An 18,853-nucleotide genomic window follows, 5' to 3' on the forward strand; every position below is an offset into this window, starting at 1 on the left:
ATAAAAGATATAGAGCTGGAAATGAGAATAGTAAGTCCACTTTAACCATACAAATGATGGATCAGAAGATGAGAATGCCTTTGAGCCCCTTACTTCTTACCTGACCAATGTGATATCTTGCTGCTGGTTCCTGTTTTTGAATGATTTGTGCATGAATTCCAGTGTGTAAATTCTGTTGCCAAAGAGAGCTTGGCATTGTTCGGTACTCAGTGTCAGACTAGGATATCTCCAAATTGCTGCTCTGAGTGGGAGGTGATGACAGCAGCTCTGGCACTGGATAGAAGCGCTAGGTCGCAGGTCAACACTGACCTGGCAGGGTTGTCGCCGTATTGGATCAACACCAGCTCTTAGGGGGCAAGAAGGGAGCAGATCTCCAAGAGTGTTCTTTTGTTCCAGACGACCCAGAGCTTTAATCCTGCTATGGCCAAATAAGCAAAACTAAAGTTGAGCCTTCAGGATTTCCTGAACACAAAACAATGTCTTGATGTGTGAAAAATAAGTACTTGTTGGATCATTTGACACCTCTTAGCTAGTGGTGCAATCAAGCTGCTGCATCCAACAAATAACTTTCAAAAAGACACAATTCAGCAATCACATCCAATATATACAGTTGTTTAACAGTACACGCAGACACTTTGTCATTCGAGTGCACAACAGGGCTTTGAGTTTTTTAATTATCGCCTTGATGTATAGAGTCAATGCTGTAGCAACAGAGAAAATCTGGATACAAAGACTGACAACTTTACAAATTAAAAAATACAAATGCAAAAGCATAAGAAAGAGATGGGGATATTAGCATACAGTCAATCTGCCTGTACTACTGTAAAATAATGAGTTTAGAAGCAATAAAAGCAGAAGAAATGAGCAGTTTTGCTTCACTACTACCACCTTTACGCTAACACAACTAGAATTACATGCAGAAACTGTCACAAAATGTGAAACACTTGGCAAAGTGCATATAATGATGTCTTTAAAGGGGAACTACTATTGTTTACAACCTGGACCTTATTTCGGGCATAAAATACGATCGTTTTCTCACCCATATAACTTAGGTTGTTATTTGGAGTCATCAGATATTTACATTAGCGGCCAGCTGTTCCACTCTCTGCCTCCGCATCTTCCTTTCAACGAGCTCCTCATCCGTATACTCTAGCTCAAAACGGTAAGGACGTCCATCATAAACAAAGTCGTCGTCCACAACCTCAGAATCGGAAAAATATTCAGCCATGTTGCAAAAAACTAGCAGTAGTAGTAAATTACAAGTAAACAAGCCGCGCGGGGTAGGTCAAACTACAGACCCCGGATAATGATAACAGGTAACTCTGGACTCGATGGGGAATAGCATTAGCGTATCATAACAAAATATTGGTGAAATGAACAAGTTTTGCGGCAGATAATGCGTTATTTAGAGGATCCATTGCGGTGCCCCACTCACTCTCACTATATGGATATACGCTAATGTAAATATCTGACAAACGACTCCAAATAACAACAAAGTTATATGGGTGAGTAACGATTGTATTTTATGCCAGAAATAAGGTCCAGGTTGTAAAAACAGTAGTTCGCCTTTAAATCAGTCGGAACTAGGGTATGGTGAGGAGGAAACTATGATGGCATATCATATCATCATTTCTGTGTTGCAGTTCAGACCACGGCGTAAGACCTCGCCTTCACCTTTAAATGTGGTTAAGGGACCCTTGCTTAAGGGCATACAGATGATTTGACTCATGCAGACGGCTGATTTCATGAGGATGCTTCTCATTGGAAGACAAAATAAAACCTAAATATATTACCAGAAAACATTTATTTTTTAATTATTTCTGTTGAAGTTTAGTTATGCCAACAATGAATACAACTGTACAAATACAGCTGTGTCCACTTATTATACTGAATCCAGGTGGGACATCTGAAAGAGGTATTTCACCTCCAGAATCTACCAGTGCACTGGTCTGATGGTGGCTGGATACCTGGCAACACAAGATAACGTCCAGCAACACAAAGGTTGCACTGAGCTGAAAGGGAACCGAGAGACACAGTGTTGTGTCTCTATATATGGATGGAAGTAATTGTTCTCCAGCAGGAAAGGTGGAGGAGGAGATGCAACACAACTGTCTGCGAATGGCTCCTATCTCTAGGGATGTAGAATTTAGAGCAGGAACTATCTACATTATTACATTCATTATTAAATAGAAATGTTTTGTTTCTTTGATAACCTACAAACTGATCTGCTTCACACTAGCTAATTATCAATCTATCTAGCAAACTAGCTAGCATGTGTGTTGTCTTCAGTGCTCTGTCTACCAGAAGTTCCAGTGAAGAAAAAATCACAAGTTGAGAAAAAAGTGGATGTTTCATTTGCAACAACCCTCTGAATCTTCATATTTTGGGGAGTTGAGATAGTTTTGTCATGAGCTCTCTGTATCTTATCAGATCTGGATCCTTTTGAGCTTAGTAACAGAAGTTTGAATACCCATTTTCGTGTTTTTTAGGTCTTCTTTGGAGTCTGTCTATACTTCCTGGATGTGAGTGTTGACATTGCGTATCTGTTCTGATCAGGGTGACCGTTTGGCAGAATGACAAGATGACTGAAACAAGGGCTTTATTCAAAGATTCTCCTGTTTCAGTGTCATCAGTTTGGTTCTCATGTCTGGCACTGTGGAAATCTGTTCATACGTGAGCGAGGCCATATCTGTTCAAGGCAAATGAAGTGACACTTATATTCAGCTGGTACCCAGGCTTAAGTTTTTATCTCTTATGCTACACGTTGCACCTGAAAGTGTTTTCTATTCAACTGAGTTGAGTTTTATTTATATTGATCCAAATGATAGCATATGTCTTCTCATTGCACTTTACATAGTAAAGATGGTACAATATTACAGTAGAGAGAGAAATCCAACCGTTCCTCCTTCAGCTAGTCCAGTATGAACGGTATGTGTTTTCTTAAGATCCTCTGTGCTGAACACTTTGGGTCTTTCAGCTTTCAAAAGCACTTGTAAATCAACTTTTAAGCTTAGATTAGTTCGTTACATAATGTTCTTAAATGTGGAGGAAAAAAATAACATCCTCTGCTAAAAAGACAGATATTTTTTTCTTCATTTCATCTATTTTTGCAGCTTTAGCTCACTGGATAAGCCTTTTTTGCGGAAAGAAAAAACAAAAATACTGCAGAAATTTTGTGTGAATGAGCTAACAAACTTGATTTATACTGCTAAAATATCTTTAATGTTTCTACTGAAGAGAAGGAATGTGATGAAATCACATTACCTCCTGGTAAAAGCTGTTCAGCTGCTTTGTGCCTGCATGCTGTTTGTTTTAGAGTGTCAAGGTTGTGTTCAGGTCAGCTAGTGTTGACTGGAAACGGCAGCTCTGTTTTATGGGCTTGAGCATGAAGGGGGCCATCCACGCCGTGAATTCACTTCCCAGAATGCCCTTTTGTTGGACGTGCCACCAAGCAAGACTCACTTGAGCGGGTTGCCATAGTAACGGTGGCGCGCTGTATCGGTGAGGGTCTTGGGAGGGATGGACGAAAACAAAGATGCAGAGTACTCAGCAGGAGGTTTCATGATTTATACTATTAGTAAAACATTACTCATGTTTCCACTAAAGGGGAGGGAATAGAACACGTCACTCTAACCCTCCTCACATTAATACATTAAAAAGATTAGATACAACAACTACGTGGTCTCTCAGTTCAAATTACCTTGGCTCACTAACTTGCTTGTAATACACAACAAGAGCAATAGGACATGTATTTGTCTTAATTTTGGCCGCATTTCTAAACCCAGCAGATGGTAAGCTCACCAAACAGATTGTCAAGCTCACCAAACTTAGCTGACGTGTCTTTTTCCAACTGTGACAAGCAATTTAGACTGCAAAGCAGCAATGTTACGTAGCTAGTGAAATCAAAGGCAAAATCACACAAAAGCTAACCAGTCAGAGAGAAGGCCTTATGGGTGGTCTACATGTGGTCGGAGATCAGAGAGTCATTTAGTTCATTAAGTTTTAGGCCCTGAACGGCTGAAAGATGGCAGTGGGTTACGATCAAATTTCATACAGAGATTAAAATATATATTAATTTGACATTATGTTAATATATATTATATTAAAACAAAATTCCTCACTGACAGTATTCAGTTCACACAACCATGACTGTCTATATATTTAAATAATAATGCTTTTGTTCTTTGGTATCTAGGTCATTTTCCATTCCGACCCTGAAACAGTTTTCTGATCTTACGCCACTATTTTTAATGTATGGCTGGATTTAGGTATAACAAATACTGGGCTAAGTTTACTGAAACACTGTTTTTAAAGTTAAGGAATATTCAGTGACGTGGTTAAGATATTAACTACTCAGAGGTCAAATGTATTGATTGTGACTGTTAATAGGAAACAGTTATTTTAATAACAATGTTAACAGAAAATGGAATGTTTTGTTGACCCATCCATCCACCATGTCCTTCTCCATTTGTAGGTTTTTGTCTTCCTCTTGCTAAAGGTGTACAAGTGTCATAGTCACTGAAGCTGCTGGAAGGGGCTTTCACTTGTATTACATGTACTGTATTTATACATACTGTATGCGGGCAGGCAAATGTCACAGGAGCTTTCTGAAGTAATTCATGTTATTTTTGTTTGTTTTTATTAGAAATGGCCTTGGGTTTTCTATAGTGTCTATTTAAAACTGTCTCGATATCATTTTGTACAACAAAACTTGTCTCGTTTGTATTTTACGGTTGACCAATCTTAAAGCAATATTTGGATCGGAGTATTGTTGAAGTATTCTTATACTGAGATGCAGATACTTCAGTGAAGGCTGTCTCACCAATTCTGCTACTTTGCCAAGGGAGATTAAAATGTTGGGGAGGAGCTCAGGATGGTTCGGTAGGGGATTTTTTTTTCTTTTTCTTTTGAGGAGGGGGTATCGTCTTTCATTTTCCCCCAGGGAAGACCACATGACCAGGGATAACGGAGTAAAGAAAGAAAGAAATGAGAGGGAGAGAGAGAGAGAGAGAGAGAGAGAGATATGTTGGGCCCCGCTGCTCTGAGCTCTTCAATGAAAACCACATGTAGGACGGAGGAAGGGGGGTGAAGCGTGTGTGTGTGCATGTGTGTGAGAGGGTGGGGGGTGTGTGTGTAATGACTAAAAACCCAGCCTCCGAGAAAGAGAAGAGGGAGTCCCTCTGAGCTTCGCTGACATTCCCAACAAGCATTGCAGGGGAGAAAACTCAGTGTGTGCTATACAACAATAGGACAGTGTGTGCGTGTCTGTGTGTGTGCGAAGACTCTTTAACAGCATAACGCACACTCTCGCACACATAATCGGAGCTCAGCTCTTTGGTACAGCTGCGGGTCAGACAGCTGCCTTCAGTGTCGTGCTGGAAAAGAAGAAAAGCGGGGAGGAATCTCAAGTGTGATCTCTTTTATTTCTACCAGAAGGTAACAAAAAGAAGAAATAGAAGTATTAGAAGTCGTAAAAGAAGACTGGAGACAAACATGTCCAACTCTCTGGTGAGAAGAAACTCCAGCAAACAGGGTTTACAAAACCTGATGAGGTATGTGGTCGATCTGTTTCTCTCTCTGTTGCTGGTTTCTATTTATTTTACACAGAAAGAAGCGGCTCAGGTTAATATTTAAGCGCCACAAAAACACACACGAAATACACTTTCCATGCTGACTGTGTTCAGTTAATGCTTCATTCCATTGGCGCTTCAGAGGTAAAATCAGTAAGTGTGAAATGTGAGGATTTCTCCTTAGTTTGGAGTGTCGGAAAATGAGGTAGAGAGGTCGTTTTCCATATTTTAAGTGTGAGTTTGTCTGGTAAACACATCTAAATGGGAACAGTGGGATTAGTGGGAGTATTTTGGGTCACCCAGGGTTTTGGGGGGATTTGGGGCTTTCAGATCGACTTATCTACTTTCCATGTGAATTCATAATAACAAAGAAACAAAATTAAAATCCATTTTCTGCTGTATTATTTTCTTTTTACAACACTGCTAACAGCTAAACCAAGGCAGGGAATTAAGAAGTCTCACTTTTGGTCTGTGAGTCCTTTCTAACTGGGAGTTGTGATGTGAGCTGAACGCCCGGGGCTTCTCCGTTTCACTGAGAAGGGAAACGGTGCTTATGACCGGTGTCAGAGGTGAAGGGTCTCCAGAGTCAGCCTTTTGTTTTCTGGGTGCTCGCGGGTGGCGGCACGTCCTGTTTTTCGGTGAGGATCTTATATTCTGTGTCACGCTCCAGTGACTTGGCATTGGGTTTCAACAGAGAAACACCTCGTTCTGCTACAGTACTCATACTGTAATGGGTTTTGTCTTTTGCGACACACTGAATGATCACAGAGTCATAAATTCTTGGCTGACTTGGTCGAGAGACATCGCAGACTACACACTGGTCAGACTAAATCTGAAGCATACAGTTTAATAACAATTTTCACTTTAAGCATGAAGTCTTGTTCAGAGTGAATCTGAGCTTCAGAATCATAAAGTAAAGGGGCATTTGATTCCCATTCATTGACATTGTGCATGATCACAAGGATGACCAGAAGTCACATCCATAGTCACAAACAATCCAAATGTAGTAAGCTCAGCATAGGGATCTTGTAACAGTAAGGTTCTGTCTGGAAATTCATCAGATGCTTGACACAAATCTTTGTGGACTCACATGTAAAAGCTGAAAGTCATACCTCTCAGTGTAACCAGCAATTTTCCACTGACTCAAGAGTTTGTCTATAGAAAACTGATGCATTGATTTGTCATAGACTGTCCTGTGGCACTGAGTTTCAGGCCCGTCCCAAGCCCCTTTGTGGTGTCTCACGGAGTCTGGCGGTGTTGCAATCAGTGAGCTCAGTGTAAACCTCTGAGTCACAGCTAGAACAGCGGTCAGGCTGTATGTTTACGAAGCAGATAACAGCTGGAGGAGGCAGTGTCTCGCTCTCCTTCAGTCCAGTCAGCAGATGTCTTCAGTCCGGAGGAGCTGGCAGCACCAATGACATCATGCCAAAATCACTGCATGACTCAGATGGCTCAACTGCACTACACAGCATGTCAGACACCATCAGTCACTCTGAGTGTTTAGCTTTTTAGAAAGTTCAGTCACATCTGATCTCAGCTTTTGATCGTGTCAGACAATAATCAGATGGTGTTGGACAGTACTTAGGCATTTAAGGACTTCTTGGCATGGCTTATTTGAAATTTGAAACTTTATGTGAGCACTACATCAGTTAGTTACAGGCAGTTTTATTTTACAGCTTTCTGGTTAATAATATAAAGTTATCGTCAGATAATCCCCATGCAAATGTTTTGACTCTGACTACTATATTTTTGGTATTTCTTTTTTTTTTTTTTTTTAACAATTTTACATCGTATCACTGTTTGGTTGAAGCAGACAGAAAATGGTGGAGGACCAGCCACTTATTTGCAGATCTGTCACTAAAAGAGAAAAACTCATAGATGAAGTTATGATGTGCCTTTATAGAAAATCAAATAAACCACTTAAAAAAATAAAAAAAACGGCATATAAATTTACTGCATCCATCCATAATGCGTCCATATTACTGCAAGTTAAAGTTGAAAGGTAAAGCAGTTGAAATAGTGCTGGGATTATCTTTCAAAGCACGCCCTCCAAACTAACATCTAATAACTTCCAACAACAATGCTAGTCACCACAAGTTGCCTAGGTCCAATCCCAAAAGTTGTGCTTGAACTGCCACAAAGACTACATGTGTTCCTTCTGTTTGAACAGAAACAACTTTTCTGTGAAACTGGAAGAGCAACTAACTGGAGGGCTAGGAGGCTACACATTGCCATACCGGACTGGCCCTTTCTGAATTGTGTACATCAGTTGGTGTACAGTTGGTTCATTCTAGATGATCATGTTGTTGGAAAAATAATGTAGAAATTTCAAAAGAGAAACACTGAACTTTGTTTACTTTTGTCGTTTCCGTTTTTTTTCTTCACCTGCACTGATTCGCTAAGCCAATCACAGTGATTTCTTTCACTTACTCATTCAGCTGTGATTTGAATTCACTGAAAAGGCTGTGACAGGGGTATGAAAAGTGCCAGGGATGCAGGACCCTCCGGAGAAGCCAGGGCCAAAGAAGCTTTTCTTTGCTTTTCAGAGAGTACATTTAATAGAAAATAGTTTTCTGCCACGGACGTGAGTGTAAGATGTTGCGCTCTGCTTCTGTCACACCACCTGCCTCTGTTTTGACAATAGTTTTGGTTATTCCCTCTACCTGGTCAGTACTGTTTTCTCTTAGATTGACAGTAAATACTGCTAACAAAAGCTGTCAAGTATACTGTATCACTGAGTGATTTCAAATTGCTATTTCTGTTTTCAGCATTCCGTGTTTTAGTAAGTATATTTGGCTCATAGTTTGTAGGTTGAACTTTATATCATCACAGTATCTTGGGTATCATCACGCTTCAGATTTGGAGCCAAACTGAACACTAACTCAAGCCCAAAGTACGCTGTTATCAGACCGAGTGCAGTTCATCCCAGTGGGTCAAGGCTGGCACGCAGCAGAGCCGATCTGTTTTTAATCAGCTCAACATGGGAGACAAACAGCCCCCCCCCCCCCCCCCCCCCCCCCCCAGCCTCAGTGTGGCTTGGCATGCAGCGGTGATGTCATCCAGAAGGCATACCTGCTTCAAAACAAACCCAGTGCTGTGACCTCTGACCTCTGAATCCCCCACTCAGGGGTGGGTTTCCTCATTGTTTACGATACAGGGAGATAAGAGGTGGAGGAATGTTTTTGACGGAGGTGCGGTGGAATTAGCTGATGAGTGAAGGGGGCACTGAACTCTCCCTGCCTCTGCAGGTTGTCTGCATTAAAAGGATGGAGGGAAACTAAACAGAGAGTGGTTTCCTGTTTCCAGGGGTCATATCTCTGTGAACAGATGACAGGTTTTTATCTCATCACCTCAAAAACACTGCATGATGTCCGAAAACTCATCTGTCTTTGCTAGCGCATGGGTGATACTAGATAAATCCCTACGTCATAGAAGAGATTTATGCACTCAATATACAGAAACATAACTTCCTTGTCTTTAATTAATTGTCCCTTTGGCATTCAGATTATTCAGTAATTCAACAAAAATGTGTTCTGCTCTATTTGTATTGGTCAAGGTTTTGTTGGAGATAAAGTATTAGTGATGATACGCAATAGGAAACAAACATCAGATGCATTTTTGTACTGAAAACACTTCTTAAGATAGAGTAGATGAGGTTTTTTGGTTCACAAAAGAGATATGTGAGAGGTCAAAGGTGAGCCAAGAGCAAAATTACTAAGTACGGAAATACTAAAAGAACCTAAATGTAGTAATGGGAGGGCATTCATTGCTGTAGTGTTTTAAGGGAACTACACATGGTGAATACTTTCCCAGCATGTCTGTTCTCAGAAAAACATTTCAGGCCACTCACCTTTTCACCTTTGCTGTCTTGTTGTCTGTGTCTTGTCATCTTTGGCCATCAGAAATACAAAATAAAGTTTCAGATGCAATCCGATCCAAAGTTTTCTTTAGTCTAAGAATACCCTTCCTGCATTTCTTTGGACTTTGGTTTGTTTAGGTTCACAGTGAGTGATCAAATTAAGATATTTTCCTTCCTTAAAGCTGCATTACTTGAAAGCTTCTTTTACACTTCTGTTGATTAGGACGCTAAATTGTTTGAAGTCCTCAGAGGTGAGGTTTTCCTTGACTGTTTTTCATTTTATTCTGGCTGTTGTCCAATATAGTCTGTGTGCAAAAATGGAAGAGGTTTGCCAGACTTCAAGGATCGGTGGTCTATATGTGCTCTTCACTGGCCATTGGACATCCAGACATCCAGAGTGATTGATGTCTCATTGGGGTTTATGTTGAGAGTCAGGTTGAGACAACTGCGTTATGGTCACAGCTGTGTGCGCTGCACATTAATCTGGCATTCAGCTTTTTTCTGCGGTGTAGGAGTTTATCTTCTCTATTCCTTCCCTTCCGCCTTTAAATCTAAATCATTTCCTTTTGTTGTCGCTGATCAGGAAACTCATTAAAGGGTATTTCTCAAAAGCACTTCATCAACAGCTCCGTCGTATGCATATCAGATGAGGAGTATTTTATGCATTTGCGTTGTGGGGCCATCACAGGTTTTTATGTTTTTTCCTGCGACCCAAAACAATTACTTGGTGGTCCTTTGTCCTCCTCTGCACAAAACCTTGGTTTCTTGAAACACAAGCAAAGCTTCCTTGGTGTTCCTCTTAATCCATGATGACAAATGAACTGAGCCTAAACTGAGATCCGAAAGGAAATGCAGTACAACCTAATTTTATTTATTTTGGCAAAACACTTCAACTTGTTCTGGATTCCTTGTTGTTGTTGTTGTTTTAATTTACATAACATGCACATCGGGCTTTTTAATATAACTATTAATATATTATGATTAGGGCCGGGACTCGATTAAAAAATTTTATCTAATTAATTAGAGGCTTTGTAATTAATTAATCGAAATTAATCGCATTTTAATCGCATATAAATATTTGACCTGAGAACAGTGAGAAGTAATTTTTTTCATATGGATTTTTAGTATACCATTGAATAATGACTAAATTTCCCATCCACGGGGCCAACCAAAGCGGTCTCATCAGCTTCTTCTTTCATGTTCACTGTGGTTTGTTGTTGTCTGAAGTAATGAACAGTGTTGCCAACTCTTCAGGAAAGGAAAGTAGCTATGGCTGTCCTAAAAGTCGCTAGAAGTCGCTAAATGATGTCATCGGCTAATTTGCATAATTTACCTTTTGGATGTAATTGTGATGGACGCTGTATTATTAACGCGCCTCCTTTATCAGGGCTTGGTATTGGCAAAATTACTCTAAAGAGACACTCTGGCACAGTAACTTAAGTTTTTTTTTTTTTTTTTTTTTTAGTTTTTCTTAAGTTTGGTTTAGTTTCTAGCCTACAAGCCACAGGCACAGAAGAACATGAGCATTTTTTGCCATAACTAGAATATTTTTAACATTTTTTGTACAAACGGTTTTTACTTGACAAAATTAACAATCTAAATGGATTATTATTTTATTATTTATTTTAGTGTGACAGTGAAGAAACATTTACATCCCGCTCTAAACCAGGGCGCGATCAGCGGCAGCTTTGCGCATGCGTCATTTGTTTGCTCTCTGCTCTGACCGCTGCTGCGCAGGGCTACTGTGAGACTGACCGCCTGTGAGTGCTTTGGGATGGGAGAGGGGCTCACGGCAGCACCCGCTGCTTGTTGAGGACACTGGTAATGAACGCTAGTTGGTGCTCCAGTATAATCGGTCCGCCGAAACTCATCCAGTGAGAAACGTTCCGCGGTGCAAAAATAAGTGTGATTAAAATGCGTTAAAAAAAATTAACGCGTTATTCTTGTGTAATTAATTAATCTTAATTAACGCGTTAAAGTCCCGGCCCTAATTATGATATGATTGTGACAGTTTTATCGTACCATCTGCACCATCTCTCCTACATAGCCACTTCACATTTACATTTCCAATTCATTCAGTGTGACCATTTACATCCTGGCACTCATGGCTACTTGGAGTCTGCTAACCTCAGTAACATTTACCCGGTTAAATCAACTTTGAGGTAGATATTGTGGAGCAAAATGGCTTTCTGACAGATGTGTTGAGAACTATCTGTGACACATACTAAAAGGCAAAGAGACAAACTGACTGTTTTTTGTCTGGGAAGTGGCAATTTTTCTTGTTGTTGTGATTCAGTGCCCTCCGCTGTCCTGACTTGTCTCAACCAAGAATGACTTCATCTCCAAAACGTCTTCCCACCATCATCATCTGTGCCGTGGAGTCTGGCAGGCTTTCAGACTAAAAGTAAACCGTGTTATTATTGTGTCATTCAAGCCAGTCATTCAGCCGATGACAGCATGTGTGCTTACAAAGGCAGCAGCTGAGGTTTTAATACTTTTAACCTTTTTTCTTCCTGGCGGTGAATGCTTCTTTCACTGCGTCCAGTGAAATGTTTGCAGACAATAAAGGTAAAGCCTGGACAAGTGCAGGCAGAGACCAACAATATGTGGTTTAGTGGTTCCGTTGGCAGGTGACAAAGCTTCTATCTGTTTTTTTTTTTTTTCCCGTTGTGTGTGTTGTGTTTTTGGTCGTTTCTCTTAGTTGTGCACAACGTTGCTGATCACAGAGCAGAGGGTTTCTTTGCGCAATGGATCTGCTAACAACCAGCTGTGTCTCCCAAAACACAAAAACTGTTATTACTTAAGAAAAAAACATTCCAAAAAGGTAATTTTCCTTCTTTTTTTTTCTTTTTTTTACATTAAAGTCAGACAAGGCTACAGATATGAGTGTCATATATACAGATAAGTAGTGATTAGCCTAGCTTAGCACAAACACATAGTATCATAGTAAACTGCTAACCTGCAAATACTAATCTTCATTAGACTGATAAAATTGCTTACTTATCTGACAGACATAATGATAAATTAGCAGGCAAACTGAAAAGATTTGTTGTTTGTCGATAAATCCATCTGAAACAATTTTTAGAATAGTTCAATCATTTCAATCATTTTCAAGATAGAACAAGATCGAAATGGTTAACATTGCCCTTCTCAAACTTTAGGATTTTCTTTTCTAGATCATGGTAAATGGTAAACGGCCGCAACAAATTTATTATTTTAAACGTTGGCTGGAGCCAAGTTCAGTGTCACAGTATTGAGTTAACTAGCCTGCAAGCCAGACCGCAAAATGTTTGCGTCAGATTGTTGGTCTAGAGTCACTCCGTTGGGAACTGATCTGCCAGGTCAATCAAATCATTTGGCCCCTACATTAGTTTCAGCATAGTGCAGTTCAAATGTGTCACCTGGCTACACCACCAGCTTTAATAAACTTGCACCAAAAATAATCAAAAGCTATTCCATTCATTCATTCATTCATCTTCTGTTACCGCTTGTCTTGTAAAGGGTCACGGGGGGGAGGCGGGGTACACCCTGGACAGGTCTCCTGTCTATTGCAGGGCTAACACAGAGAGACAGACAACCATTCATGCTATAACGTGCCAAAATGTCTGCCGTGTAAAAGGTTAATTACCTATGAGTATTTAGTATACATTAAAACAATGTAAATGTGCAGGTCAGAATTGCAGTGCAATGCCACATCCAAGAGCCATATTTGTCCCTATATTTACTGCATGGTAACCACTTTCCTCAGTTGTACCTGCGCTCGTTCGCTCCCCTTTGTTGATTTGTCAGCGCAGATGAGTAATTATGACATTTGAATCCCTTGTTGATCACCGTGACCTCTAGGGCTCAAGATCACTTTGTCAGCCGTTATGTGAGGAGTTTTTCACATGGCAGCATGCTCAGACTTGCCTCTGGAGTCATTTTACAGAAAATGAACACAAGACTGAGTAAAACCTGCTTGACTCCTGTTGAGTTAGAGAAAGTGCTCCGCACATGTTGTTTTAGTTGTCTGGAGCGGCAGCATTACCTCTGCATTGCTCCAACGATTAAAAGACACAAGCGAGAGAATAGGACATGTGGGAGGAAGTTAAGCTACTCGTAATCTCTTTACTTAAAAATCCCTATGATGCAGATGAATCATTTAGCTTGAATAAGATCTTTGAGACGCTGCCAAGTATGACAGAGTCCAATAGCACTGATCACAGGAAGGAAACATAACGAAAAGGCAGAGTGAAAAGGGAGGACTTAGCTCAAACGGTCTGTTGGGTCAAACCCAGCAGATTCAACACCCAGACTGCTGACAACTAGACTCTTCAGGTCTACAAAAGGACTATTAAGTGGTTGTAGGTCATAATTAATATTTTGGTTTGGAGCTACCACTAGAAATACGTTAACAATAATGGTTGTAATTGATATGCCACATTCTGTTGCACATTTTCTACATTTTCCTGAAAACATGCTTGTTGTTGGGGGTATAAAGGCAGATTGTTCAAATCCAGGGATTAAAGTCTCCGGGGATGTTTTCTTTACCCATTCCTTTCCTCCCATCAAAATTACAATAGCCACTTTTTGAGGAATATTGCTTCATCGACAGTTCACATTAATTTTAAATCTTCAACAATAAATTTCAGGAAGTTTTCAATTTAAAAGTCAGCTGATTAACACTGAATGAGCTGTAATGAGACACTGACTGACTTTGACCACAGAGTTATCTGGATCACCTCAGTGAAACACCCAGCTGACACACATCCAGCTGTACTCCAGCCTTTCCACCTCTGTCCCTTTGACCATTTCCTCTCTGCTCATTACCGCATGCCTACAGGAAGGACAAAGAGAAAACTGGAAGGAGAAGGAAGCCAGTTTATCAGTATCCTGGTTCCGGACCACTGAGTCAGCGTCCACATCTGAGATATTTATTTATTTACTTTGTATTGTATTCTCCCAGAGCAAAACGGCTGTGCTGGGTTTGGTGTCGCCAGGGTGTTTCTTTAACTGCAGGTGAAGAGCAGAGTCTCAACAGAAAAGCTGAGCAGCAAGTGTACAGTGGCCTTTTAGAGGCACATTGCTTTAAATCATTGAAAACGTATTTGTCATCCATTGAAGTCAGTATAGAATTAGTAAAGTTGTGTGTCGAAAAAATACAGTTGGGAAACTGCACATCACTTACAAACCAGTATTGTTGCCGTTTGTAATACACCCAAGAATCATACCTGTTACTCCAGCTTTCATTTGTAGCATTAAGTAAGTTGTCTCTTGTCTGCAGAAATGAAACAGGGGTTTAACAGAGTTAATCTTTTTTTTTTTTTTTTTTAACAATGCTCGAGGGTTAGAGGTACAGCAGTTACCCACTAATCATAGCATTGGGGATTCAATAAAGGAGAACCGCTAGGTGTAACAATAAAAAAAAAATTAAAAAAATCTTTGTGAAGAAGAGCAGGAAATTAACATGAAGACCACATTGAAACTAAACTATTCAAGATCATCAACATTTCTGAATAGGTTTTTATTAGTGAATTCCCCGGTGAACCAGTGAATCCAAGCAGAAAACAAAGACCAGATTCAGTTTGTTCTTCATGTAACAGTGATGATGTAAATCTCTGGTGAGAGCTCAGAAAGACTCAGAGAGGATATGATGCTGCTGCTTGGAACTTCCTGCGAGGTGGTTAAAAAATACATTTTCTCCACGAATGTGCTGACGGTCACAGGGCTGTTCCTCGTGTCCCAGTCCTCAGGGAAAGTAGAGGGTGGAGGAGCAGATGGAGCTTGGGAGCCATTAATGTTCTATTAGTGACCCAGATGCCAAATGTGAGTTTAGTAATGCAACACCTCAGGAGCCACATGGAGCTTATTGACCTGTTAGTCCTCCAGATGTCCCCTCTGAGCCAGAATGGGATAAACAACAACACCAGCTCGCATACTTAGCCCAAGCTTGGCTAACAATGCTAACAGCATCCAGCAGACACGATTTTCCAGTAGAGAGCCTTTCTAACTCAAGGTTAATGTTGTGAAAGAACTGATTGAAACTAGAAATTGTCATTCTGCAAACTGCTATTAAAAGCTGAAAATAATAAAGAAACAAAATAAGTAAATTCAATAGAAAAGTAATAATATCGTGGTTATGGCTTCAACAAGGAGGCACACCCCACTTGCTCCAGTGAAAGGCTTGTTTGAGCCCTTCTTCCAGTACCTCCTCCTGCGTATGAGGGCTTTGTCTACTTCACCTGACTTGTGTCTTTATGGCAGATATGGTGGGAGGGGAGGGGAGGGGAGGGGAGGGGAGGGGAGGGCGGGGTTTTCTGTGACTCTTGGGATAAAAGGCTGCCATGTGACAATTTTCACATGTGTGCAAAGTTTATTTAATTCCTTGGAATCAACACAAGTTGACTTAAATCTCTTCAGCTGAAACTGTTAATGCTACCAGGGTAGATATGTATCCACCTTGTCCAGAATAACACATTCCAAAATACAATCAACTCGCCAATTTTGACAATGAAATGAAATCAGGCTTCATTTTAAACATATTCATTGCAGTATGTATGTAACCTCACCATGATAAATACACAATAAATCAGGTAGTATAAGTAGCTATATAGTGACTTCAAATTCTGAGGGAGAAAGAGAGAACTCAATTTGAGATTAAGTTTCTTCTCTAAGACCAGTTTTTTAAGAGCGCTCATGTCTGGCTCATCCTCTCTGCATGTATAAAGATGAACAGTGTTTGTAATAAATACAGTGATGTCATGCAGACATGAGGTGAAAACCACGTGTGTTTATCCGCCATATAAACACACTGTTGTTGTTCATCCGAGGCCCCTGGCAGATGTTCTGCTGGCAGGATCTCAGTCTCCTCATTAATGACTTTCCATGTCTTCTGTGGTTCAAGTTTATTGTTTCATAACCAATAGAAGATGACAAAAGATTTCTGTGTGGACCATCACAATGAAAATGTTCTCATTACTTAAATACTAACGGAAATGTGGGCAATCTCAAAAACAAACCAGCATTGTTACGCAATCCCTGTTTGTTCCCACCTTTACTAAACAGTGATCTCCTTCTCTCCAGGCTGACCACTCAGAGGAGTATCGAGGATGCCGAGGAGGTGGAGAGGGAGCGTCGTCGGAGAGCCCGAGAGGCTTTACGTCGGGGGACCAGTGGCTTGGCACCCGGAGAGTCTTCACCGGAGGGCGAGACTCTGTCGGAAGAGTGAGTTCAGACAGAGCTGAAAAATGAATTAAAGCTCAGTCTAGAATGTTTTCCTTAAGTCTATAAGGGGACCTCCAAAGGATGAGTGTTTATTCTTGGAGTTCTGTTTGTCCATTATTTTGCTCCAGACTCCAGACTTCTTGGCGTGGTGGACCAGTGTGCAACCACCAGGTGTTCACACAGCATCAGTAAAGAAGTATTAGTATTTAAGCACTTGTAGTGCTAAGCACAGAATAATTGTCTTAGCTTTACTATTAAAACTAATTGAAATGAATTGTTTTTGTAGAAGTCATGCAGGGCAGTGAATTGTAAATTATATGCAGGCAGTAGAATTGTTTGATGGGCAGAACAGCAAGACCCTTGCATATATACCCTGAATGAAGCACCAAATTATCTAGAAATAACCTCAGAACATGTCAACGCATAGAAGCTACTTACTTTCTTTTTAAAAGCTTTTAATTTGCGTGGTGTGTCAGAATAGTTGCTAAATGACTTATTATTTGACTAACCAGTTAATCATTTAGGCAAGACTGAACTAGGACCTGCAATACATTTTTATCCAGGTGGACTCTATTCCACCTGAAATGTGTGGTGTTAAGTGAAAAGTCTCTGCAACTGCTGGACAAAATATGGTATGCTTCACACATCAGGTCCCACTCTTATGAAACTTAGCAAGCTGATACACAAAACAAAGCAGGTGAACATTAACATTATGCCTTATATAGTGCACTTCATCATTAGTCAATGTTTGAGTATATTACCATGCTGGCCTAGGATGCTGCAAGGAACATGGAACCCCACAAGCTGCTAGCATGGCCTGAGACCCTTAGGGTGACTGGAGCATGTATTCCTCATGTTGGTTCGTTCGGGCTGGTGTGAACACATCAATCACACTCCCTCCTACAACAAATTAACCGAGCTTAGCCCGATTAGAGAGGTTGGTCTCAGCATGATTGCAGTCATAATTACAGAGCAGCTTGTTTGCAGTGTGAACACCCACGGACCTTACAATTATACCCCGATCAGGCATAACATTATGACCACTGATAGGAGAAGTAAATGACATTGAACATCTTGTGACAATACAATGTTCTGCTGGGAAACCTTTGGACCTGGCATTCATGTGGATGTTACTTCGACATGTAGCACCCACCTAGACCAGACCAGGCACCCCCACCCCATAGCAATGACCCAGCAGGATGCAGCCTGACACAGACACACACACAAAAACACTTTAGGAACAACTAAAAAAAACACGAAGAACAGCACAAGGTGTTGACCTGGCCTCTAAATTCACTAGATCCCAAACTGATCAAGTATCTGTGGGATGATCCACAGAGGCCCCTCCTCTCAAAGGCCCCCACTAACAACATTCTGTTGCCAGACACCACAGGACACCCTCAGAAGGCCCATGTCCATTCTCTGATGAGCTGAACTGTTTTGGAGGCACAAGGTATAAACAATTCTCTGGCTGCATATGTGGCTCGTTGGTCTAGGTATATAATTCTTGCTTTTCGGTCCTGGGTTCAAATCCCTGTTGAGTCCTGTGTTATAGGACAGCCACTATTAGATAACTTACGTTCACAATAGTGACAAAATATTTAGATGAGAATAACAAAAAAATCAAATCAACCAGAGTGATTGTCTGATCATTGTACACTCGAGTAGTTTACCTGATGAGTATTTGAAAGAGTGGCAGCAGCAGTGCGCCTTCTCATCATATATACTTGTTGTTTTCTACACATATTCTAGATGCTTGATCAAGCTGAACATGTTGTTCATATACAGAACAATGGTACATGAAACACAGAACAGCAATACATGACAGTGCCCACATTCGCTGCCTTTGCTGCATTTTCGACGTGATTATCTCCTGACATCCTGAAATACATTTTTTTCTGCACAATCATGGCACATGATCACAATTTGGTTTGCAAGAACGTAGTGTTGAGGGCGTGTTTGAACCTTTTCTCTATTCCTTTGTCTCGATAACCCTGTGAACACAAACTGAACCATGTCTAAATGCAACATTAGATCAATTAATTGCTCCATGAACTGGAATGAATTATAGGCGTGAAAGCTCCCTTGGTGTTGTTTCTCTCATATGCATGACTGCTTTGTGCAGGTTCCCAGTGCTCTATAACGCAGCTATACTAAGCTGTTAGGATTTAATTTAGCGTGTGGAAACAAGTTACTCAGGAAATACATTACACTGCTTTTC

The 18,853-nt window shown here is 40.6% G+C and overlaps 1 protein-coding gene across 1 annotated transcript in view; it reads left to right on the plus strand.

Annotated features, from left to right (window-relative positions):
• Positions 1 to 5,120: 5,120 nt before the first annotated feature.
• lsp1a (lymphocyte specific protein 1 a) overlaps positions 5,121 to 18,853 on the plus strand; it is a 36,093-nt gene continuing 22,360 nt past the window's right edge. The window contains exons 1-2 of the mRNA XM_084554959.1: positions 5,121 to 5,552; positions 16,492 to 16,632. Coding sequence (XP_084411085.1) covers positions 5,494 to 5,552; positions 16,492 to 16,632 — 200 coding nt within the window. The 5' untranslated portion in view covers positions 5,121 to 5,493. The remainder of the gene's footprint in view (positions 5,553 to 16,491; positions 16,633 to 18,853) is intronic.

This window comes from Chelon labrosus (genome assembly GCF_963514085.1).
Source record: "Chelon labrosus genome assembly, chromosome: 11".
NCBI lineage: Eukaryota > Metazoa > Chordata > Actinopteri > Mugiliformes > Mugilidae > Chelon > Chelon labrosus.